This window comes from Callithrix jacchus, chromosome 7 (assembly GCF_049354715.1).
Source record: "Callithrix jacchus isolate 240 chromosome 7, calJac240_pri, whole genome shotgun sequence".
Taxonomy (NCBI): Eukaryota; Metazoa; Chordata; class Mammalia; order Primates; family Cebidae; genus Callithrix; species Callithrix jacchus.
In genome coordinates this window covers 34,741,544-34,767,739 of record NC_133508.1, presented here as the reverse complement: position 1 = coordinate 34,767,739, position 26,196 = coordinate 34,741,544, and the positions used below count along the sequence as shown (strand labels likewise).

The 26,196-nt window shown below is 41.7% G+C and overlaps 2 protein-coding genes across 35 annotated transcripts in view; one reads left to right on the top strand and one right to left on the bottom strand.

The window, feature by feature from the left end:
• CREM (cAMP responsive element modulator) overlaps positions 1-4,416 on the bottom strand; it is an 87,886-nt gene extending 83,470 nt beyond the window's left edge. For 32 of the 34 annotated variants that reach the window (XM_009000160.5, XM_009000161.5, XM_009000167.5 and 29 more), the window contains exon 1: positions 4,162-4,416. The gene's annotated coding sequence lies outside the window, so the exon portion shown is untranslated. Of the gene's footprint in view, positions 1-1,991; positions 3,712-4,161 lie in introns of those variants that run through there. The other 2 variants (XM_078329894.1, XM_078329895.1) reach the window with 1 other exon arrangement.
• LOC144577185 (uncharacterized) lies at positions 3,592-18,384 on the top strand. The gene is made up of 3 exons (XM_078333093.1): positions 3,592-3,779; positions 3,868-4,785; positions 15,257-18,384. Exons 1-3 carry the CDS (start codon positions 3,592-3,594, stop codon positions 15,258-15,260), a joined length of 1,110 nt encoding a protein of 369 aa, XP_078189219.1. The 3' UTR covers positions 15,261-18,384.
• Positions 18,385-26,196: the final 7,812 nt, after the last annotated feature.

The following is a 26,196-nucleotide window of genomic DNA, read 5'->3' as shown; positions in this document are numbered from 1 at the left end:
AAACTTTTGGGGGAGTTACTTGCTTGACTAGGCTCACTGTAAGGTTTTTCTTTTCAACAGCCTGCTCTTTACTGCACATTAAGTACATTTCAAAAACACTTATCTACATATTAAGGATAAATGCATTAACTACTAGAGAGTAAATCAGAAAGAGTAAACTACCTGAATTAGCTTAAGATCAGAGAAAAGAATTTTACCATTATTTTGCTTACACAGATTTGTACTGTCTTACTCATCTGAACAAAACCTCTATCTTTCTAAGTGTAGAAACATGCCTAATTTAACTCCTCCATAAATTTTAAGAGTAAAAACATTTCAAGCATCCACATTCAGTAACGTCAGTCTTTATGTATAATATAGTTGCCATAATTCCAAAGGTAAACACTTCCACCATAATCAGTGCAAAGATACACATTCCAGTTAAAAACATTTCTAAGCCAAAAAAAAATCATTTTTGTGCTATCAATGAAAAAGATTGAGGTTAAGAATATAAACTATCTGCTATTTTGCTATTCTAAGTTAGATTATTTAAGTCTGCTATGTTAAAAAAAAACTTTATCAAGATAACTTTGAAGAAATTGAGTTTATTTTGTGAAATTCTCAAGGAAAATATTAGCATCACATTGGCTCCACTCTTAAAAGTTCACAGGATTTTATTAGTACCTTGACATTTAATTGGCATGGTTATACTACTGTTTAGAAAACATGCACAAAGATGCTTCCCATTTGTGGAGAACTGAGGCTTCAACGAAAAAAAAAAAGAAGCCTGACAAGAGGATGAGTTGCTAGTAAGGGTTTCTGAGAGGTAAGCATCCTTCCTGACCAATGAGATAGTTATTTAATCAGTCTTTAAGCAAACCTACCAGATAATTTTATAGTCTATGCATTTCCTCTACTTATAACAACTGTTTCACATACATATTGCCAGTAATTTCCTCTATCACTCCTAGGAAGGCCTGTCATGAAATGTGCAAATAGACATCATTTTCTTTGTAAATCTTGCTATAACTGAATTACCATTATGCTTCACTTAATAGTGAGGATACATTCTTAGAAATGTTAGGCAACTTCATTCTGCCAACGTTATAAAGTGCTATTAAACAAATGATAGCTTGTTTCTCCTAGGTTACAAACCCTTAAAACATGTTACCGTATTATATACTGTAGGTGATTAGAACACAGTAGAAAGCATTTGAGTGTCTAAACACACCTAAACACAGAAAGGTAATACGCTGCCCTAGGATATTAGGACAGCTAGGACATCACTATGTGACAGGAATTCTTCAGCTCCATTATAATCTTATGTGACATACATGCAGTCCATCATTGACCAAAACGTCATTATTCAGTGCAATAAGACTTAAGGCATTTTCATAATATCAAGAAAAATTTCCACTAATGATATCCTTAGGTTTTCTTCCTTGTTCTTGCTTATTCTCTACCGGATATAGAATGTCAAAAAATGAAAACCTATAAGTAAAAGCATTTGTTCTTAAGAGCAGCACAGTCTTTATTGTGGAGTTCCCATTGCAAACGGTGTTTAAAATGTATTCTCTAAAAGGAGATTATTAACATAATTATTTAAAATGTTCATTTCTACCTATTAGGTAATGAGATTCATTTTTCCTAAATCTGTATTTAAGTTCCTGTGTTGATAATACCAAAACTGTGTTCAATGTACAGTAATTCTTTTTTCAAAGCTGACTTTTACGTATAGAATCCATCAGTTAAATGAGGTAGAAACAATAAAATTCCAACATTTCAGGCTTATTTCCTTATCAACCAATGTTTTTTGTTTTCTTTTTTTGAGACGGAGCCTCGCTCTGTCCTCCACGCTGGAGTGCAGTGGCTTGATCTCTTCCCTACAGCCTCCACCTCCCGGGTTCCAGCAATTCTCCTGCCTCAGCCTCATAAGTAGCTGGGACTAAAGGCGCAGGCCACCACCCCCAGGCTAATTTTTTTTTTTTTTTTAAGTAGAGACAGGGTTTCACCATGTTGGCCAGGATGGTCTCGACCTCCTGACCCAGTGATCCGCCCGCCTGGGCCTCATCTGCCAGGCAAATTAAGTAGAAAAGGTAACGTAGTCACGTAGGTAAGCCACACTGTTAAAGGGGCTCTTTTCAGTTTCGTGACACTTTGAGACCGGCACTGTACGTCACAATTTCTTAAAATCTGATTACAAACTGACAGCTGCTTCGCTGAGCAGCCTGAAGGAAACCCCTAAGTGATTTCAATCCCAGTAATTTGCTGGGATTACAGGCGGGAGCGCCTGGTCCTTATCAACCAATGCTGATAAGGAAATATAAAAATATCAATGGTTCTAAAACTGCTCTTAAAAAAAAGTCTCTCAATGGCTCAACTATTAAGTGTTTGCACTGTTCAGTTTTAAGAAGTCTGTCTAAAAAAAACCGGACATTTGAGAGCTTTTCAGTAGGACTATCCACTTCAACAATAAACCTAGCTAAATCTTCTGGCCCAATACTTAGTTTTCAGGGAATACAACTTAGGAAAATGATCAGAAATATATGTCTACATTGGTAAACCTTCAGTCAGGATTCCTGATGTATGCTAATAAACGAAACTCTTTCCTACTTTTCATGAAATGGTCATAACCCTAAAAAAGATTTTGTATTTTGATTAGGCAGTAACTCACCTGCGTAGGAAACTGGACTATAGCCTATAGATTCCAAAGTTTGTTAAAATTCATCGGTAAAAGCAAATTTCATTAACTTTCAGGGACAACGCAAAAACAGACTAAAAATGTTCTCTGCATCTATGCATTCAGTAAAAATTTATTCATACACTGTCACCAAAATATATACACAAAACATCACTGTAATTACAACACTCACCAAAATGACTCCATATCCATCACCAAGTCACTGGGAAAGTATGTGTTATATTGATCTATTTACAGATTCGCCAAAGTTGTGTGAATATTGACAATGCTTTAAGTGTTTACTCATTCAGGATCAAAACCATTATATTTTATAAAGCTGTGTTGGGATCAATACATAGTTCTTTAAACATCAGTTTTAATACTTAGCATTTACTGGCCAAAACGTATTGTGTGCAATTTGCCTTCCTTTAGGAAAAAAATTACTTTAGACTCAAAGACTTTTAAGACTTAGGAAAGGAAAGTTTGTTATCCACCAAGAGAATCGAGACTAGGAAAAAAACGTGGTGCTCAAAGCAAAACAAAGCAAAAAAAACAGCGTGGATAATTAATGTGATCTCATACAATGCTCATAGCGGAACTCTCACTGTGCATCTAGGTTTTCGTTCCAACGGAAAGGTGCACTCTCATCTGCCCGGCAAATTAAGCAGAAAAAGAAACTTCGTCACGTAGGTAAGCCACACTGTTAAAAGAGCTCTTTTCAGTTTCCGTGACACTGAGACTGGCACTGTAAGTCACAAATTCTTAAAATCTGATTACAAACTGACAGCTGCTTCGCTGAGCGGCGTGCACGAAACCCCTAAGAGATTTCAAACTCAGATATCTAATACACAAATAAGACGCAACAGGATCAAGAAGCATGTTAAATAATGTGTTTATTCCCCAAATTCAGCAGGCTCTGGGAACCTCACGAGATGGCCCTAAAAAGGCAAGACTCTGAGGCAGAAGGGAAACTGCGCCTTCTGAGAGCGGTCGCGACGCTGCCCTGCCCATCTCCTGGGACCGCCCGCGCCCGGGACCGAATGACTAACTGCGAGGCCCTCGGGCCGGGGTTTCGCGGAAAACCGGCTGCGTCCGCTCACATCTCAACTGCGCTCGCGAAGTGGGGCAGAGGCGCCGCGGGCACTGGAACCCCGAAGTCCTTACTTCTGACTTCCTTTTCCTAGTTAAACCGCTCCCCTGAACCTCAGGGCTCGCTCAGGGACGATTTTCCAACTCGTCCCAAGTTCGCGAGGAGGCAGGCGGGTGTCGGGACGGCGGAGAGGCCGACGCGGGCGTGGGCCGGGAAGGCGACGGCCTCACAGGCGCCTGGCGAGGGGCCGCGTCAGGGGAACTCGCGGCTGCCCCGCTGCCCTCCGCCCGGCCCCGGGGTCCCGGCCCCTGGCCCGTCCCGCCACCCCCGGCTCCGCCCGCCTCCTGCCTCCGCCTCCTGCGCCGCGTCGCCCGCTGCTGGGTCTCGGGGCCGCCGCCGGCGCGCCACTTACCCGCCGCGAAGGGATTTACGTAGCGGACCTCGTCACTGATTACGGACGCGAGGAGGTGGAGACGCCGAGCCCGACCGCCGCTCAGCTGCGGCGCCGCCGCCCAGCAATCCGGCGCTGGCGGCGGCCCCACGTCGTCCCCACGTCAGCTCTGATGCGGCAGCCGCAGCCTCCTCACCGAGCCCGGACCAAAAGTAACGCCGCTGCCGACGGAACCGCGTCCTCGCGCTCCGCCTCCCCCTCCCCCACGCCGGGACTGCCTCCCGAGGGACGCCCCGCGGAAAAATCCAGGCTCGAACTCCGCCCCCTGCCGGCCGCCAGCGGGAGTGCGGCGCCACAATCCAACAATGCAATGGAACGGGGGCGGGGCGGCGGGCAGGAGCGGGTCAGGGGGCGAGGCCTAGGAGTGGGGAGAAGAAAAGCCAGGGGGCGGGGCCAAGAGGAGGCACTCGTCTGGGGGTGGGGCGGAAGGCAGGGGCCGGGTCGAGGCTGGAAACCGGAAGCTGCCCTCACCACGCCGCGCGTGCGCCGGAAATCCAATGACTTGTCCGTGAGGCTAACGGTCGTCGCCGGGGACTCAGGGTCTCGAGGCTGCTTTCTTCCTAAAGCCGCCAACCCCAAGCCAAGGTCCGTGAGCGTCTCGCCTCTGTCCCGGCTGGAAGCGCGTTTTGCGGACTCCCGGGCCTGCAGGAGCGTCCCCACCTCCACGCCGTGGCCGGCCCACCGCCGTGGGGCCCAGGTCCCCCGCTGGGCGCGAGCCCCTGCACAACATCTAGTGGGCAGCCCTGGGTCCCAGCCGACCGTCGCCTCCCGCCACCTTGTCCATGCATCAGTGTTGAGGAGCGACAGTGGCAGTGTCCACGTAGAGATGAGACCGAGGCGAGGAACGAGCAAAGCCCTTGCGGATAATGGAGGAGCGTTTTCTTTTTTCTTTCTTTTTTTTCTTTTTTTCTTTTTTTTAGACGGAGTTTCACTCTTGTTACCCAGGCTGGAGTGCAATGGCACGATCTCGGCTCACAGCAACCTCCACCTCCTGGGTTCAGGCAATTCTCCTGCCTCAGCCTCCTGAATAGCCGGGATTACAGGCACGCGCCACCATGCTTAGCTAATTTTTTGTATCTTTAGTAGAGACGGGGTTTCACCTTGTTGACCAGGATGGTCTCGATCTCTTGACCTCGTGATCCACCCGCCTCGGCCTCCCAAAGTGCTGGGATTACAGGCGTGAGCCACCGCGCCCGGCCTGGAGGAGCGTTTTCATCCAACTGGAAGCGGTGGCGTTCCCAGGCCGAGCGTGCCTGGCCTGTAAAGCAGTCATCTGCCCTAGCCGTGGTGAGGCGGAATAGGCATTCAAAAAGGAAGGGCTTTTAGCCTAAAAAGGAACCTCCTTACATTCTGGAAAAATAAGGAGCTTAAACTCAACCTTAGCGTACTTAAGAATGTGTCACTTTGGAAACTTCTGCCCCCAAGGGCACTACTTGAAAAGTTGCTGAGAAAAAAGCGTGTGTCAACATAATGCAGGCAGGGAAGGTTGCTTTGTGAAATGCTAGAATCCCTGTAGGGTGAGAAAATCCCGAACTGGATTGTGGCCAAACGAAACACTTCCGGTTATGATGCATACTGGCGGAGGTTAGAAGAAAATCCTGGCAAGTTCACTCTCCCGTTTTTGACATAAGCAGAATTCTGAAGTTTCTCATTCCAGTGTAAAAGACATGGCCTGTCTTTTTTTGTGTGGAGGTGGGTAATAAGGTCTCACTCTGTCCTGTTTTCCGGGCTGGACTGCAGTGGCGTCATCTCGACTCTCTGCAACCTCCACCTCCCGGGCTCAAGCGATTCTCCAGCCTCAGCCTCCCGAGTAGCTGGGACTACAGGCATGCTTTTTCTAACTTCTAAAAGCTGCCTACATGCCTTGACGAGTGGCCCTTTTCCTCCATCTTCACAGCCAGTCACAGCTGGTTGAGTCCTCCAAAAGAAGCTTGACCTGAGACAATTCACCTGCTTCCAAGGATCATTTCTTGCAGTTCATCCGAGAATTTGATTGGAAATGCTCCGCAGGCCAGGCGCGCTGGCTCAGGCATGTAATCCCAACACTTTGGGAGACCAAGATGGGAGGAGACCCATCTCTTAAACAAAAAACTCAGCAACACGGAAAGGTTATTTTTATTTTTTTTTAAGATTAAAAATGCATGCCAGGTGCGGTGGCTCACGCCTGTAATCCCAGCATTTTGGGAAGCCGAGGCAGTCAGATCACTGAGCTCGAATTCGCGGCCACCCTGGCCAACGTGGTAAAACCCCATTTCTACTAAAATACAAAACGTAGCCAGGCGTGGTGGCAGGCGCTTGTAATCCGAGCTGCTCGGGAGGCTAAGGCAGGAGAATCACTTGAACTTGGGAGAGGGAGGCTCCAGTGAGCCGAGATTTCGCCACTGCACTCCAGCCTGTCAATAGAGCAATACTCTGTCTCAAAAAAAAAGTCACAAACTTTTTTCAGTTTCTCATGCTTATACCTACTATAAAGATTTTTTTTTTAATATTTTGACCAGGCACGGTGGCTCATGCCTGTAACCCCAGCACTTTGGGAGGCCATGGTGGGTGGATCACCTGAGGTCAGGAGTTCCAGACCAGCCTGGCCAACATGATGAAACCCTGTCTCAATTAAAAATACAAAAATTAGCTGAGAGTGGTGGTGGATGTCTGTATTTCCAGCTACTTGGGAAACTGAGGCAGGAGAATGGCCTGAACCTGGGAGGTCAGGGCTGTAGTGAGCTGAGATCACGCCCCCTGCTTCTGCACTCCAGCTTCAGTAACAGGTCAAGATTCTGTCTCAAAAAAAAAAAAAAAAATGAGATATCAGGATAAAGAATAGCAGCATGGTTATAGACTAACAATAGATTCTTAGAAACCGTGGCTTTAGATCAAGTAACTTAGAGCAGGTCCACAAAAAACATTTCAGTGTTGTCTTCATTTCATTATAATATTGATGACAGCTGGGCATGGTGGCTCACACCTGTAATCCTGGCACTTTGGGAGGCCAAGGTGGGTGGATCACCTGAGGTCAGGAGTTCAAGACCAGCCTGCCCAACATGGTGAAACCCCATCTTTTGAAAACAAAACAAAATAAAATAAAAATAATATTGATGACAAAAAGATTGGTTTCATTGTACATTGTTTCACTGAAAACCACAGTTTCTAAGAAGTTATTGACAATGTTAAGTGAAGATTTACTATATTCTTTCATATCAGTTACTGTAATGTCAGTGTTTTTTATAATTTTCACTGAGCAGGGCCTAATCTAAATCCAATCTGAACCTTTCTTCAAATCTAAGTTTTATAGATCAAGGGGAATTGTATCCACAATTGTCTCTGTAACAGAATAGATCATAAGAGACCCAAAGAATTAAAGCAATGGCAATTTCTTATTTGAAAAGTATTTTCTCTACTGTTTCCTTTCTTGCCAGTATTTTACTCCTGTATGTATGTAGTCTTAATTATAAAGTCCAGAAAGCACAAACCATGTTTTTTGTTCATTTGTTTTTTTACAAAGATCAATGCTGGAGGTGAGCTACACATACCTGTAAGCCCATCAGTTGGCCTCTGCTATTTCCTTGCCGTAAGATGTAATATACTTTTGTTTTTTTTTTTATTTTTATTTTTAAGATGTAATATACTTTAAAATCATGCAGTTAGATCTGGATTTAAATGTAGGCTTGTTTGCTCTGGGCAAGTTTCACATCCTCTTAAGGGAAGCATAAGTTTTTTAAATGGGAGGAAGGAATAATACCTACCTCTTGAGGTTATAACATATTTTTAAAAAATATTTGCCATAAGTACTTAAATAGCCATGTTTATGTCAGTCCAATGTCTAGCTTTTGGGGCTTCTCACCTAGGTGATAGTTAATTCTCTGTTGAGGAGGGACAACTAGGTCACCTACTTTTCTGAAAATACAGGCTGTTAGTCACACCCTTATCCTCCTTCCTCTAAACTTTTCCTCCCTTTCTAGGTCAGGAGAAGTGCCTCTTTTCCTCTCCAAATCAAACTGTAAGCTAGATGTTGTTTCTTTCCCATATCAGATCTTGCTCAATTGTCGAGTCTTGTACCTGCAGTCTTTTTCATCCTCTTGGCTCCTTCTTTCCCTGCAAATGTGTTAGTAGCTCAGCTCTTGAAAACTGTTGGCACTGCTAGCCCCATAAGGAAGGCTACAGAGTTCCCAATTCCAGATTGCACATTTACATTTTTTTGCCCATTTGCCTACTGTTCCATCCTTTGCCATCCCCTCACCATCAGATTTCTCAAGAGAGGAGGGCAAGGCAGGGCTGTGTTCACTTCCTCACCACCCACTCATTGGTTATTTCCTGCCTAATTTTTGTCCTCTTCCTTCTCTTTTTTTAAAATTTAATTTTTATTTTTATATGTAGACATGGGGTCTCACTCTTGCCCAGGCTAGCCTGGAACTCCTGGGTTTAAGCAATCCTTCTACCTTGGCCTCTGAAAGTGCTGGGATTATAGGCATGAGCCATTGCACTTGCAATGATTACTAAATCTGTCCCCTTTCTCATTACTAAATCTAACCACTTTTTCTCCTTTTTGATTTGACTTGACCTCTTTTCCTCATCTGATACTACCAATGACTGCTACCTTCTTTTTAAAATTTATTTACTGAGAGGCAGAGTCTCGCTGTGTCACCAAGGATAGAGTGCAGTGGTACAATCAGAGCTCATTCAGCTTCAGATTCCTGGTCTAAAGCAATTCTCCCACCTCGGGTTCCCAAAGTGTTGGGATTACAGGCATAAGCCTGCCACCTTCTTAATATAGTTTTCCTCCTGCATTTTCATGATACTTGGCTCTCCTGGTTTCACTCATCTTTTCTTCCCTAATGTAGATAGCTGTTAATTTTCTGTCCCTGGACGTTATCTTATATACTGTCCTCAAACAGTATTTTCCTTAGTGATCTAATCATTCCCATTTTTTTTTAAGGCAAATTCTAAAATTTATACCCAAAGCTTCCAATTTCATTCATTAGCACTGGATCACATTTCCAAACACCTGACAGTTTCCACTTACATGGCCCATGAGCATTTCCAATTCATAGGTTCAAAACTACATGCCTTGTCTTCTTCCCCTTTCATACCTGAACCTTGATTTTTTTTCTTGTTGTTTTAACAATGTTAGTGGCACTTTTCAGCTCCTTGTCATCCAGCCTCTAAATCTTGAAATCATTCTTTTGGTCATTCTTCTATTCTTGTCATTCAGGAGCTACACAGACAATATTTTGAAGTACCTGCTCTGTTCTAGGCCCTGTGCTAAACGCTAACTTACACACATCCCTTCCTTTTTATTCGCACTGTTACCTGTCTGGTACTACCGTATAGAAGCATTTCTGTCTGATTCATTTTCCTTAGATAGAGCTTTGGTGATGTGATTTCTGTTCTTAAAAATCTACAGTGACTAGGAGGGTCTAAAACTTAAGGAACAGAAGTGAAAGGAGACTCTGATTTATCTTTGGTGGCCTCCTGAATTGTGTACTGCAAGAATCCTTTACATATTTTTAAAATAAATGAAATCTGAATTATAGTAAAAACACCAGTGAGATTTATTAGCTAACAGAGTGCAACTATGTTTGGCATGAAGTCCTTTGTTTTTTTTTGTATATTCTGTTTGTTTGTAGATAGGATCTCATTCTGTCACCCAAGCTAGAGTGCAGTGGTGCAGTCACAGTCACAGCTCACTGCAGTCTCAATCTCCTAGGCTCAAGCAATCCTCTCACCTCAGCCTCCTAAGTAGCTAGGACTACAGGTGCGCACCACCACGCCTGGCTAATTTTTTAAATTTTTTGTAGAGATGGGGTCTCTAAAATGGGAATATTGGCCAGGCATGGTGGCTCACGCCTGTAATTCCAGCACATTGGGAGATAAGGTGAACAGATCAGATGCCAGGAGTTTGAGACAAGCCTGGCCAATATGGCAAAATCCCATCTCTACTAAAAATATAGAAATTAGTTGGGCACGGTGGCACATACCTGTAATCACAGCTACTTGGGAGGCCGATGCATGAGAACCACTTGAACCCAGAGGGCAGAGGTTGCAGCGAGCCAAGATTGTGCCACTGCACTCAAAGATTGGTTACGGCTCAATAAAATAAAATAAAATGGGGATATTATTACTACCTGCCTCACAAGCTACACTAATTAAATTAATCCATGTAAAGTATATAGAACTTTGTGCCTGGCACAAAGCCTACTAAATAAATGTAGGCTATAATTATTATTTTATGACTTGGCCAGTTTTCTTTGTTTACTTGTGTGAAATATGAGAACTTAGAAATAAAAACAAACCCCTTGGTTTTATAAATTAGAAAGTATAGGCTGAGAGGTTTCGAGGCATCCTTTGGCTAGTGGATAATAGTGGATAGTAGTATTAGGACAAGAACCCCGAACTTGTGACTTTTAACCCTGTACGCTTTCCACTAGACCACAGATCTCAAGATTTAGCATTTTTCAAATGACTGTCCTATTTTATTTTACTAATTTAATGCAGAGAAAAACTGGAAAATGGATTCACCTTAAAAGCATTTATGCACAGGCCCTTTCTGTTCAAACTTTAGGATTTACGACTCTTACAAAGATAGTGTGCCCAATTTAAATATTTGAGAAAAGTCAAACAAGTTAGTATAATATGTACTTGATTTATGGTGTCTTTGATTTGCCATTTGGCAAAAAATGCTTTATTCTTTGGAGAGTTAACAGTTCTATATCCCAACATGGGAAATACCATTTTGTATGTGTGTTTATGTGCTTTTGGTTTTTAAGTTTGGCAAACTTAAACCTCTAAATCTGATGTATTCTGTACTCAGGAAACTGCTTACAACTATCGTTAAAGGACATTATAATAAAAGCCTAGGCAACTGAATTTTTAAAACTATGAGATTGCAGTAGTTAAACTATCATGTCTAATTTTTATTTATTTATTTATTTTTTTGAGACCGGGTTTTGCTCTGTCGCCTAAGCTGGAGTGTAGTGGTGTGATCATGGTTCACTGCATTAAGCAGCTCCCAACACAGTCATGTGCTCATATTAGATTTTAAAATAACTGCTTTTCCTTGATTTAGTTTAACACTATGTGTTGGAGATGCTTAATAACTGTTTTCTCGACTTCCCGGGCTCAAGTAGTCCTCTCACCTCAGCCGGCCAAGTATCTGGGACTACAGGCGTGTGCCACTGTGCCTCACTAAGGGAGAAGAAAGGCATGAGAAAAGAGGAAGATTGTCATTATCAATATATTTCATATTGGAAAAAAGCTCCATGCCACATTTTTGTTCTGTGGCCTTAGCCCCTCTCCCAGCCTAGTTTTCTTTACCTGTAAAAGAGGGATCCTAGTGCTGACTTCATAAAGTGTTTGTAAAGAAGAATATATTAGCTAATAACAAAGGTTTTAATGTGGTGCATATCATACAGCCTAGCCAACATGGCAAAACCCCATCTCTACTAAAAACACACAAAATCAGCTGGGCGTGGTGGCATGCCTGTGGTCCTTGCTACTCAAGAGGCTGAGGCAGGAAAATCGATTGAGCCTGGGAAGCAGAAGTTGCAGTGAGCCAGGATCGCCCCACAGCACTCCAGCCTGGGCAACAGAGTGAGTGAGACTCCCATCTCAAAAATAAATGAATAAATAAAGCCCATCTTCCTGCCAGAATATAAACTCCATGGATGGCATCTGTCTCATTTAATACTGTTTCTCTAATAGCTCCTGAATTGCCCCCTAGAATTGCTTATAGGAAGACAGACATTATGGAGAATCATTAAGTAGCTCCCAACATAGTTCATATGCTCACATTAGATTTTAAAGTAACTGCTTTTCTTTGACTTAGTTCAATACTATGGGTTGGAGATGCTTAATTGTTGTCTAAAAAGATGAGAACTAAGATGCTGTTATTAAATAAATCACGGAAAAATGAACTTGGAAGGGGATATGAAAGATTAGCCAGTAAGTCTCTATAAAACATAAGGGAATTATATCCATATGACCTTGTATATAAATGCCTTATTTTTCAGGGGTTTTTTTTGAGACTGAGTCTTCACTATATCGCCTAAGCTAGGGTGCAATGGCATGATCTTGGCTCACTGCAGCCTCCGCCTCCTGAGTTTAAGTGATTCTCCTGCCTCAGACTCCTGAGTAGCTGGGATTACAGGTGTCTGCCACCATGCCCAGCTAATTTTTTTGTATTCTTAGTAGAGACAGGGTTTCACCATGTTGGCTAGCCTGGTCTCGAATGCCTGACTTGGTGATCTGCCCACGTTGGCCTCCCAAAGTGCTGAGATTACAGGCATGAGCCACTGCGCCCAGCCAGCATTCTTTTTTTTGTTGTTTTTCTTGAGACAGGATCTCTTACTCTATGGCTCAGGCTGGAGTGCAGTGGCATGATCTTGGCTCACTGCAGCCTCAACTATCCAGGCTCAAGCAATCCTTGCACGTCAGCCTCCCAGGTAACTGGGAATACAGGGTCATGTCACCGTGGCAGGCTAATTTTAATATTTTTCATAGAAGGAGTTTCCACCATGTCACCTAGGCTGGTCTCGAACTCCCAGGTTCAAGTGATCTGCCTGCCTTGGCCTCTCAAAGTGCTAAGATTCACAGGCATGAGCCCAGCCATTTTTTTAGCACATTCTTTTGGCAATGTCTTTTCAGCATTTTAGAGTAAAAAGTACTCTAACTAGAATTTACCAAGTTCTTGGTCTTCATAAATGGACCACCTCTTATTTTGTGTGTTATAGTGCCATCATGTGGATGTTTTGTTTTCCTCAAATAAAATAACATTTTTATAATAGAAACTAGAAAATTCAGCCATCCCACACCCAGGCATGACAATTTATATTTTATGATATTTATTTATTAAGACATCTCAGTTCACTGCAACCTCTGCCTCCAAGGCTCAAGCAATCTCCCCAACTCAGCCTCCTTAGTAGCTGGGATCATAGGCATCAGCCTCTGGTAATTAAATTAATTACCAGCCTAGCATGATGATTAATTTAATATTGATGTGTAAGCCTTTCTGTGTAACATTCACTCAAGGATTTGTGTACAGATTCACTCAAGGACTTCTACATCTGAGTTTTTAGTATACAAAATTTGGAAGTAGTCATTTAGATGATAAAACAAATTTGAATACCATAGCTTGATGATACATGCAGTCCCTATAGATGATCAGTTTTCTTTCTTTATTTCTGGATACTAGGCTGTGCAAAGAAATTGGAGCCAAAGGGTTTTTTTTTTTTTTTGCCATTTTCTGAAAATATAAGAATAAAAAATAAATATTAATGTATGGAGCCAAAAAAGTAACCTCAGACTGGCTTAGGAGAGCAATATAGTCAAAGGAAAAGAGTTTCAAAAAATAAAAAGGCTGGGAACAGTGGATTATACCTGTAATCCCAGCACTTTGGGAGGCCAAGGCAGGCAGATCACGAGACCAGGAGATCGAGACTATCCTGACCAACATGGTGAAACCCCGTCTCTACTAAAAATACAAAAATTAACTAGGCATGGTGGTGCACACCTGTATTCCCAGCTACTCGGGAGATGGAAGGAGGAGAATCGCTTGCACCTGGGAGTCAGAGGTTGCAGTGAGCCAAGATCATGCCACTGCACTCCAGCTGGCGACAGAGTGAGACGCCATCTCAAATAAATAAATAAATAAATCACCTTGGGCTGGGCAAGGTGGCCTGTGTCTGTAATCTCAACACAGGTTGAGGTAGGATGCCAAAGTGGGAGGATCACTTGAAGCCAGGAGTTTGAGATCACCTTGGGCAACATAGTGAGATTCCATCTTTACCAAAAAAAAATTGAAAAATGAGACGTGGCTTGCCTGTAATCCCAGCTAGTCAGGAGGCTGAAGCAGGAGGATCTGTTCAGCCTAGGAGTTTGCACCACTGCACTGTAGTCTGAATAACAGAGTAAGACTCTATCTCTAAATAAATACACAAAATTAATTTAAAAACCTTCCTAAAAATTCTAGTACGCCTAGATATATGAATACCAAAATATTTGTGTTAAAATCTGAGTGTACTGATTTTCATGGAGAGCTAAAAGTTAGTCCATAACCCACTTAATATTAACTAACATCCACCAGAGACTAAATATGGTAAAATTATATGGCTCAGCAACTCCGCAGTGCAAATGGAGATCCACAGAAATGGAGAGTTGGAAGAACCTGTAAAATTCTTTTTCTGTTTCTTTTTGAGACGAAGTCTTGCTCTGTCGCCCAGGCTGGAGTGCAGTGGTATGATCTTGGCTCACTACAACCTCCGCCTCCTGGATTCAAGCAATTCTCCTGTCTCAGCCTCCCGAGTAGCTGGGACTACAGCCTCACACCACCACACCGGCTAATTTTTGTATTTTTAGTAGAGATGGGGTTTCACCATAATGGCCAAGATGGTCTCCATCTCCTGACCTCATGATCCACCCACCTCAACCTCCCAAAGTGCTGGGATTACAGGCGGGAGCCACCACACCCCCCCTAGAATTCTCTTTCTTATTTTTAGTATTTACTTCCTTTGTAAGATAAAATAACTAAACCAATAAAAACAGGTACTTTAAAGCTGACACTGAGTCTAGCCTCCTCCAAGATTGAGCATATGATTTAAAATGTCTCTTGAAATTCCCAAGTACACAATTATTTAACAAACTTTGAATGTTATTAGTTCAGAGGCAATGTATAAGCAAAGAAAATATGAGCCAGAGAGACTCCATCCAGTGTTAGAGAAAAGGAATGTGCAAGGCGCATTGGAAAACATCAACCTTTAAGGAGTAGGTCAGAACAAAGAATTGTCGCCAAAACATTTGGAAGTGTGGTGTGTCAGTGTGGATTAGCCAGCCTGTGCCTGGGGGCCCTATTATCCCCTTGTTCTTTCCTTTTACTTCTCTATCAGTAGCAGTGACTGGAGTAGAGGAATTGTGAAATGATCTGGACATGCCTGAAATGAGTAAACAGGGAATGCTTGAACTGGATCATTATCCTAGAAGCACTTAAACATAAGATATACATTTTCCCAAGTCCTAAACTCTGGTGGAGCAGCACAAACCAACACAGGCTTTTCTCCTCTTCTCTCAGGTAGACATGATAGCCAAGGCAGCTGATTGTCCCAACGAATAAGTATGAGCACAGAGGGAAAATCCTGAAGCATCTGAGGACCAAGAGAACTACTAACGCATTACATAGAACTAGCTATATCAGAGAAAGTCAAGCGAATGGATCAGACAGTAAGAATTGAAAATAAGCTTAACAAAAAACTTCAGAGAAAGAAGGGAGAATGTTGGAAACACAAACCAAAAACAAGCATTTGTGAATTGGATGTTGACAAATATTAATGAAATAGCTCAATGGATAGGTTGACTATTTAGCTGGAGAGCATTCACGAACCGGAAGGTTAAAGCAAGAAAGGAACTAAGAAATGGAAAGCATGAGAAGAGAGTTAAGAAATATGGAAGGTAGGCTGGGCACGGTGGCACATGCCTGTAACCCAAGCACTCTGGGAGGCTAAGGCAGGAAGATCACGAGGTCAGGAATTCAAGAGCAGCCTGACCAACATGGTGAAACCCTGTCTACTAAAAATACAAAAATTAGCCAGACATGGTGGTGCATGCCTGTAATTCCAGCTACTCAGGAGGCTGAGGCAAGAGAATCACTTGAACCAGGAGGCAGAGGTTGCGGTGAGTCAAGATCGTGCCATTGCACTCCAGCCTGGGTGACAGAGTGAGACTCCATCTCAAAAAAAGAAAACAAAATGTGGAAGGTAGAAGCATATATATTTTTTAATAGAAATTTCAGAAGAAAAAATAATAACAGGTGAAAGAATTATTGCTGAGAATTGAAGACATACTTCAGACTGATAAAGGCCGACTCTTAACTTTTTGGGATTTCTGGCTTTGGAGAAAAGAAAATTCAGAATGACAAAGGGGAGCACACAGGATTTTTAGGATAATGAAACTATTCTGTGTGATTCTATAATGGTGGGTGCATGCTATTACATATTTATTAAAACCTGTTGAGTATACACCACTGAGAATGAACCTTCATTTATGTACTTTGGATGAAAATTATGTGTCAATGTAGGTTAATCAGTTCTAACCAATTAAACATGCTAGTGCAGGATGTTGATGGGGAGACTGGGGGAGGGGATGGTAGGAACTCTGTACTTTCTGCTTGATTTCGCTGTGGACCTAAAATTTTTCTGAAAAAAATCAAGTCTATTAAGAAACAACCACAGCTTTTTAAAGTATAAGAGCATACTTGTTATAAAAATACACGTAATGCAGTATAATTTTAGAATTCAAGGTCACATATTTCTGTAACACTTTTTTTTCTTCCATGCCTACAACTTTCATGGAGTGGTCCACTCAATAGGTTCCACATGCTGGGAACCTCCAGTAATATACCACTTCACATGTAGCGGAAGGACTTTATAACAGTATATTCCCAACTCTTCCCTTCCATTCATTGTGCTGTTGTTGCCATACATTTCACTTTTACAAATGCTGTAAACATACAATACTCATGCTATTTTTGCTTTTGACAGTTGTCTTTTAGAGCAATTTAAAAAAGAGAAAGAAGCCAGGTGCAATGGCACATGCGTGTAATTCCAGCACTTTGTGAGGCTGAGGCAGGAGAATTGCTTGATCCCAGGATTTTAAGAAGAGCCTGGGCAATATAGTGAGACCTCATCTCTACAAAAAATAAAATGCCAGGCGTGGTGCCACACATCTGTAGTCCCAGTACTGAGAGCTGAGGTGGGAGGATTACTTGAGCCTGGGAGATAGAGGTTACAGTGAGCTGAGATCATGCCACTGCACTCCAGCCTGGGCAAGAGTTGAGTGTTCTGCCAGTCCACACCAGCCTTCATGAATTCTTCAATTCTTCCAGCTAAATGGATCTAACCAATATCTGGTTGTTGCTGTCCCAAGAAAGCTAGTGCCTTTCTCTTCCTGCAAGTATCTGTTGCTTCTTAGATTTTGGATCAGTTTTTTGTTCTGGGAACTTGGTTCTTTGATAAGTTCAAAAATACTTGGTAATGTGAAATTACTTTAACTTTTTTTATTGTAAGGTGGAAGAAATATCCCTTCTGGATCTTTACATCCAAAACGAGCTAGAAATCAGCCCTGGCTAATTTTTTGTTTTGTTTTGTTTTGTTTTTGATAGAGTCTTGTTCTGTTGCCCAGGCTGGAGTGCAATGGTGCGATCTTGGCTCACTGCAACCTCTGCCTCCCAGGTTCAAGCAATCTCATGCCTCAGCCTCCGGAGTAGCTAAGACTACAGGCAGGCACCATCATGCCTGACTAATTTTTGTATTTTGGTGGAAACAGGGTTTCACTATGTTGTTCAGGCTGGTCTCAAACTCCTGACTTGAAGTGATCAGCCTGCCTTGGCCGTTCAAAGTGCTGGAATTACAGGCATGAGCCACCATGTCCAGTCAATTTTTAAATATAGGGATGTCTGGCCTCAATGAAAGGACAATATCTGTGAATGAATACCAGGAATTAGTAGTTTTGAACCCCTTAGATGACTTTAACGTTCAGTTAAGTTTGAGAACCACTGTGTTGTGTAGGAGAATGAACTTGAGGTGAGAAACATTTAAAACCCGAGTATATAGAGGATAGTGGTGACTTGGCTTTGAATGATGTCATTGGAAATGAAGATACATAGATTGGTCAAAATTAACTTTATGATTGATGGATTGGCAGAGCAACGCTAGATGGAAATCTGAGGATAATTGCTAGATTTCTAACAAATGTGAGGTTACATCAAACAATGGCGATTTATGGGACAATTTTATTTCAGAGTAAGAACAGAAGTTCATTTTTCTTTTCTTTTTTTTCAGAGATATGGTCTCACCATGTTGCCCAGGCTGGTCTTGAACTCCTGACCTCAGGTGAACCACCCACCTCAGTCTCGCAAAGTGCTGGGATTACAGGTCTGAGCCACCACACTTTTCAATGTGTTGATTTGAGATGCCTATAAATCAGCAAATGTTGATGTAAGAGAGAATTTGATCAATAGGTGGGTATGGAAGTCAAAAAGAGATAGTAATTAATAAATTTGGGAGTCATTAGCATAGAGATGACAGTAGAAGATTCATGAGAGTATGTGTTAGCTAGCCTTCACAAATGTAGGAAAAAGAGGCCTGATAGTCAAGTCATACTAGTGAATAGAGGGGTAGAAATTTCCATTAAAAATAATTTAGAAGTTATCCAGTATTATAAATAACAAAATCTATGATGTAATATATGTATATATAATTATCTTATTTTAATTATTTAGAAATTATTTTACACATAAAATCTATATAATTATAATCTAGCTATAGCTACACGATACTTTTTTTCTTCACGTATTAATTTACTCATTCTTTCATCCATGAATTTATCCAACAAATATATGTATGATGCACTGGTGTTCTCCTAGGAACTAGACATACAGTAGAAAACAAGACAGTGTTCCACCCTTACAGAGCTATCAATATTGAAAGAAATACCAAATTCGCATTTATTTGAACTCTCATAGTAATTAGAAATAAGAGCATCAAATATTTACTGAGTACTGCACATTTACTAAATACTTGACATACTGTTTTTTAAATCTCACAAAAGTCATATTCTTACATCATAAATAAGGAAAATTTCAGATGAAAAGATTCAAAGAGGATTAAATGAGATCAGAAAAAAAGCCACATTTGGGCACATTACTGTGACATTAAACATCAGAGAGAAACAATAGATATAGATATTTTCAGCTTATCTATTTCTTACAGAAAGATTTCGTAGTTTATGCCTTTCAGATAATTTCTCTATTTTGTCTCCTTTGTCAAATTTATTGTCATAAAATTGTTCATAATATATATATCTTTTGAGATGGAGTCTTGCTCTGTTGCTCAGGCTGGAGTGCAGTAGTATGATCTCAGCTCACTGTAATCTCCACCTCCCAGGTTCAAGCGATTCTTGTGCTTCAGCCTCCGGATAAGTTGGAATTACAGGTGTCCACCACCACGCTTTGTGTATTTAGTATAAACGGGGTTTCACCATGTTGGCCAGGCTGGTCTCAAACTCCTGATCTCAGGTGATCTGCCCCACTCAGCCTCTGAAAGTGCTAGGATTACAGGGGCGAGCTACTGTGCCTAGCTTGTAATACTTTTTTATCCTTTAATGTCTGTCAGATCTGTAGTGATATCATCTTTCAAACCAAATCTTGGTAATTTGTATTTTTTCTGTTTCCCTATTTCAATTTTTACCCATTTTTTATTGCTCTCTTCAAAGAATCAATGTTTATTTATTTATTATTTTATTATATTTTTTGAGACCAGGTCTCACTTTGTTAGGCTGGAGTGCAGTGGTGCAATCTTGGCTCACTATAGCCTCAACCTCCTAGGTTCAAGTGATCCTCCTGACTCAGTCCCCGTAGCTAGGACTCACAAATGTGTGCCATGCCCAGCTAAGTTTTTTATTTTTTTGTAGTGACAGAGATCTCACTATGCTGCCCAGGCAGGTCTCAAACTCCTAGGCTCAAATGATCCTCCTGCTTTGGCCTCCCAAAGTGCTGGGATTACAGGTGTGAGCCACCACACCCAGTCAGAACCAACATTTAGATTAATTAATTAATCTCCCTTCTTTAATGTTTTCTTTTGAAATGGAGTCTCATTCTGTCTCCCAGGCTGCAGTGAAGTGGCACTATCTAAGCTCACTGCAACCTCCACTTCCCAGGTTCAAGCAATTCTCCTTCCTCAGCCTCCCAAGTAGCTGGGATTATAGCTGTGCACCACCATGCCTAGCTAATTTTGTGTTTTTCATAGAGATGGGATTTCCTCCATATTGATCAGGCCGGTTTCAAACACCTAACCTCAAGTAATCTGCCCGCCTTAGCCTGCCAAAGTGCTGGGGTTACAGGCATGAACCACAGCACCTGGCCTGTTTAATGTTTTCTATTTCATTAAATTTTGCCCTTGTTTTCTTTTACTTTTCTTTTTTTTTTTTTAGATAGAGTCTCCCTTTGTCACCTAGGCTCAAGTGCAGTAGCGTGATCGGGGCTCGCTGGAACTTCTGCCTCCTGGGCTGAAGTGATTCTTCTACCTCAGTGTCCTAAGTAACTGGGATTACAAGCGTGTGCCACCACTTCCTGTCTGGTTTTTGTTATTTATTTTGTATTGTTAGTAGAGACGGGGTTTTTCCATGTTGGCCAAGCTGGTCTTGAACTCCTGACCTCATGTGATCTGCCCGCCTTGGCCTCTCAGAGTTCTGGGATTACAGGTGTGAGCCACTGCACCAGGCCTATTATTTCTGTTCTTCTGCTTACATTGAGTGTAATTTGCCCTTCTTTTTCTAACTTTTTAAGGTGGAAGCTTAGAACATTGGTCTGAGACTTTCTACTGAAAGGATTATTCTATCAGTTGTCCTCTAAGCAGTGCTTCAGCTGCATCTTACAAATTTTTTTAATGAATTTTTATTCAGTTCAAGATATTTCCTAATTTTTCTTGTGTTTTCTTCTTTGCCCATGGGTTATATAAAAATGTGTCATTTGTGTTGCTGAGGAATTCTGTCAGCTTTATCTTTTCTGAAAAAAGTATTTTGCCTTCATTTTTGAAATGTTTTTGCTGGATAAGAAATTCTAGATTGAATTTTGTTTCCTTTCAAACTTTAAAGAACTTATTTTTTCTGCTGACTTTCATAGTTTCTATGAGAAGGCTGCTTTAATTCTTAGTTTTTCCTCTCTGTGTGATTTATTCTTTTTCTCTGGTTGTTTTAAGAGCTGTTTATTACAAATGTCAGCAATTTGGTTATGTGTGCCTTGTCATGGCTTTCTTTATATTCTGCTGTGTGATTCTTTGGGTTTCTTGAGTATATTTCATTTTTATCACATTTGGAAAATACTTGGTTATTATTTTGTCAAAATTTTAGCTGCCTTCCTGCTTCAATATACCAGTTGCATGTATGTTGTACCAGTTGTGTGTCATGTTGTTTTATGGGGTAACTGATGCTATTTTCATCTTGTTTTCTCTATGTGCTCCATTTCATCTTATTTTTATTTTATTTTTTTGACAGAATCTTGCTCTGTTGCCCAGGCTGGCATGCAGTGGCATGAACTTGCGTTACTGTAACCTCTGCCTCCTTGGTTGAAGCAATTCTCCTGCCTCAGCCTACTGAGTAGCTGGGATTACAGGCACGTGCCACCATGCCCAGCTAATTTTTTGTATCTTTAGTAGAGACAGGGTTTCACCATTTTGGCCAGGATAGTCTCGATCTCTTGACCTTGTGAACCACCCGCCTCTGATCTTCTTTAAATTCCATCCAATTTTTAAATTTCAGACATTGCGTTTTTGTTTTTAGAAGTTCTATTTGGAATTTTAAAAATATTTTCTCTCTCCTCACCATGGTCATGTTTTCCTCTACTTTTGTGAACATATAGTGTATATTTATAAAATCTATTTTTAAAAACTTGTCTGCTGCCGGGTGCAGTGGCTCATGCCTGTAATCCCAGCTCTTTGGGAGGCTGAAGTTGGGGGGGATCAGTTGAGGTCAGGAGTTTGAGACTAGCCTGGCCAACATGGTGAAATCCTGTTTCTAGTAAAATAAATAAATAAATAAATAGTTGGGTGTGGTGGACACCTGTACTCCCAGCTTCCCAGGAGCCTGAGACAGGAGAATCACTTGAACTTGGGTGACGGAGGTTGCAGTGAGCCGAGATCATGTCACTGCATTCCAGCCTGGGTGACAGCGTGAAACTCCACCTGAAAAAAATAAACAAACAAAAAACTTGTCTGCTAGATTCATCAGAACTGTTATTTCTGAGTTTGTTCCTATTGCTTGATTTTACTGTTTTTACCCTGACTATGAATCATACCCTGACTATGAATCAAAATATGTTTCTTTGCATTCCTGGCAATCTTTGGTCAGATGCTGCACATTGTGAACTTCACATTGGTAGTTACTGGATCTTGCTGAATTCTTTTTTTTTTGAGGCGGGGTCGCACTCTTGTCACCCAGGCTGAGGTGCAGTGGTGTGATCTTGACTCACTACAACCTCTGCCTCCTAGGTTCAAGTGATTCTTCTGCCTCAGCCTCCCAAGAAGCTGAGATTACAGGCATGCACCACCACGGCTGGCTAAATTTTTTGTATTTTGCGTAGAGACGAGGTTTCACGATGTTGGCCAGGCTGGTCTCAAACTCCTGACTCCACCTGCCTTGGCTTACCAAAGTACTGGGATTACAGGTGTGAGCCACCACACCAGGCCACTGAATTCTTTTATATAGTATGCAGTTAAATACTTGAAATCAGTTAGATCTTTTTGAAATTTTTAGATTATTGGTGTAAGTGAAGAACAGTCTTTAATCTTGATCTATTTTGATTTCACAATTCAGGCAACAACCTATTAAAGATTCTACCTGATGCCCTGTGACTTGTGAGAACATAAATAATTTATTTCCAGCCCTGTGTGCGGTCTAGGAATTTTTCTGTCTACTCCTTTCCAGATATTATTTCTCTGGCCCCAATCATGTTCTTCTTGTACATGCACGGCCCAAAACTCAGCCATAGACTTGAGGACACTCCTTTCCAGGTCTCTGGACCTCTCTCTAGAGCACTGTCTTCTATAGTATTCTGTCTGGAAAATTCTAGTGGCCTCTCTGAGCTCTAGTATCTATTTCCTCAACTTAGCCAGTGAGCCATGCTCCGTCTGGGTTCCCTTTATCTGCACTAGAGCCTGAAAACTGCCTCCAGACAGTAAGCTGGCTCAATTGTAGGACTCACCTTGTGTTTTCCCTTTGCTCAGGGATCACAGTCCTGCACTGCCTGTTTTCCACCATCTGAAAACATTGTTTCATGTACTCTCTCTGGTTATCTACTTGTTTCAGGCAGCAGGATAAATCCAGATCTGTCTTTCCATCTTCACTGAAAGCAGAGTTCCAGCAGATGAGATTTCAAATAAGACTGAAACAATGATAGTTAATAGTAGACGTAGGGTACAGAAGGGAAGACCAGTGAGAAGCAATTTGATTTACCTTGAAGAACTTAAGTGTTCTAGGGGAAGCAGGTACCAGGTACTTCAGAAAATAGGGACTGAAATAGGATTTGGTTGTGAGTTTGTACAAGGAGTAATGAGGCCTTCCTCTATGCACATAGATCCTTATACAGTCAGGCAATGACTCCTCTTCTGCCACACTCCCAGTCTCTGCACAGTAGGCTGTGAGTTTTTGCTCTGCAGAAGTTGAATCAGAGACCATGAAAAGTTTTTTGGAAATTAATAGCAAGATAACTGAAACACTAATGATTCCCAAATCAGTTGATATATCCTTGTTCTTCTGGGCTTCAGATAAATGTATATAGCTTTCTATTGAACATCTCTATTTGAATGTCTAATTTATTTTATTTTAATATATTTTATTTATTTTAGAGTCTCACTCTGTTGCCCAGGTTGGAGTGCAATGGTGCAATCTCAGGTCACTGCAACCTCTGCCTCCTGGGTTCAAGCAATTCTCCTGCCTCAGCCTCCTGAATAGCTGAGATTATAGGTCTGTGCCACACTATGTCCAGCTAATTTTTATATTTGTGGTAGAGGTCAGGTTTCACCATGTTGGCCAGGTTGGTCATGAATTCTTGAACACTTGAACACTTCAAGTGATCCACCTGCCTCAGCATCTCAAAGTGTTGGGATTACAGGCATGAGCCACTGTGCCTGGCCTCAGTGTCTAATGTATTTTAGATATAACATTTTCAAAATAGAATTCTTGGCGCAATGGCTCACACCTGTAATCCCAGCACTTTGGAAGACCAAGGCAGAGGATTGCTTGAGGCTAGGATTTTGAAACCAGCCTGGGCAACATAGTAAGACCCCCATCTCTATAAAAAGTATTACTAGAAAAACTTAGCTAGGCATGGTGGTGTACACCTATAGTCCCAACTATTTGGGAAGCTGGGACAGGAGAATCTCTTGAGCCCAGGAGTTTGGGGCTGCAGTGAGCCATAGTCAAAGCACTGCACTCCAGCTGTTGGACGACGGAGCCAGACCCTGACTCAAAAAAAAAAAAAAAAAAAGAATCTTCTCATGAGAGAAGAATGATTGTTAAAGAATCATTTAATCTCATAATTCTTGTTCTCCCTATAAACTTGCTTCTTTTCCATTTCTTTTTATCAGTTAGAAGTAGCAAACCCATGCATGCTACTTAAAAAATAATTATCTAATCCAACCACTCCTGTGCCTCCTTTGCTAAAAACCCTAATCCAAGCCACTGGCATCTCTTACTGAGACACTGCAATGGTACCCTAACTGATTTTGCTGCTTCCATTCTTGACTTCTGTTCTGGGCTGAATTGTGTCTCTCCCAAATTCACTTGTTTAAGTCTCAACCTCTAGTACCTCAGAATGTAACCATATCCAGAGATTGGGTCGTTAAAGAGAAGATTAAGTTAAAACAAGGCCATTGGGCAGGACCTGAATCCCATATGACTGGTGCAATTATAAGTGGGGGTATACCAGGGATCCATGCACGCAGAGACAAATATGTGAAGAGGCAGCAATAAGAGGGTGGCCATCTGCAAACCAAGGAGAGAGGCTTGGAATAGACTCTTCCCTTATGTCCCTGAGAGGCAACCAGCCCTACTAGCACCTTGATCTTGGAATCCCAGCCTTCAAAACTGACAAAATTAATTTCTAGGTTTTGTTTCTGTTTTTTTTTTTTTTGAGACAGAGTCTCACCCAGGCTGGAATGTAGTGGCAAGATCTTAGCTTACTGCAACCTCCACCTCCTAGATACAATCAATTCTCCCATCTCAGCCTCCAGAGTAGCTGAGACTACAAGCATGCACCACCACCCCCTGCTAATCTTTGTATTTTTTGGTAGTGACAGGGTTTCACCATGTTGGCCAGGCATGTCTCAATCTCCTGACCTCAAGTGATTTGCCTGCCTTGGCCTCCTGAAGTGCTGGGAGGCATAAGCCACTGCACCTGGATGTATTTCTGTTCTTTAATCTACCCAGTCTGTGGCATTTTGTTACAGCAGCCCTACAAACAATTATACCTCCCCCTTCCTATAGCAGTGTGGATATTTTATTTGTTGTTTTGTTTTGTTTCTGAGACAGAATCTTGGTACGTTGCAATGGCACAATCATGGCTTGACCTTCAGCCTTGACCTCCCAGGCTCAAGTGATCCTCCCAACTCAGCCTCCCGAGGAGCTGAGACCTCAGGTGTGTACCACCACACCCAGCTGATTTTTCAATTATTTTGTAGAGATGGGGTCGCTATGTTGCCCAGGCTACTCTTGAACTCCTGGCCTAAAGCAATCCTGCCTCAGCCTTCCAAAGTTCTGGGATTACAGGTGTGAGTCACCATGCCTGGCTCACTGTGGATATTTTAATTATGGCAAACCAGATTATATCATTATTCATGCTAAAAAACCTCCAGTGAGTTCCATGTGGTTAAAATAAAATCTAACTTCTCTACCAAAGCTTATGAAGTCCTACAAGATTTGGTCTTCGTCTTCTTTGCACTATGCACTGATCACGCTGGCTTTCTTTTCATTCCACAAACACACCTAACTCATCCATTCTTCAGTCTTTTTCACTTGCTGCTTCCACTGTCTGGAAATACTGTTCTGCAGATGTTTGTGGGGCAGCCTCTCGTTGCCATGTAAACGCAAATGTCACCTCATCAGAAAATCCTTGCCCAATGGCCTTAGCTAATGTAGTATCCCCATCACTTTATTCAATTATACTGTGTTTTTCTTTATAGTATAATTACTAGACAAAATTATCTTTGTCATTCATTTACCTTATTTTTATTTGTCTCTGCTCACTAAAATGTAAGTTTATTGAGAAAAGGACCCTACAAATATTGTGTCCAGTCACCTAAAACATTGCATGGCACATAATATATATGAAATAATAATGTAATCAATCAATAAGGAAAGATTGATAGATGAATAAATGTATAGTTCTGCCTGGTTGAAATGATGGTCAGGTTTTTTGTTTTGTTTTGTTTTGTTTTTGAGACAGGGTCTCACTCTGTCACCCAC

Coding starts and splice junctions, on each gene's coding strand:
- LOC144577185 (XM_078333093.1), top strand. CDS start 3,592: ATGGCCCTAAAAAGGCAAGACTCTGAGGCAGAAGGGAAACTGCGCCTT. Junction 3,780..3,867: donor ATCTCAACTGCGCTCGCGAA/GTGGGGCAGAGG, acceptor CCTGAACCTCAG/GGCTCGCTCAGGGACGATTT.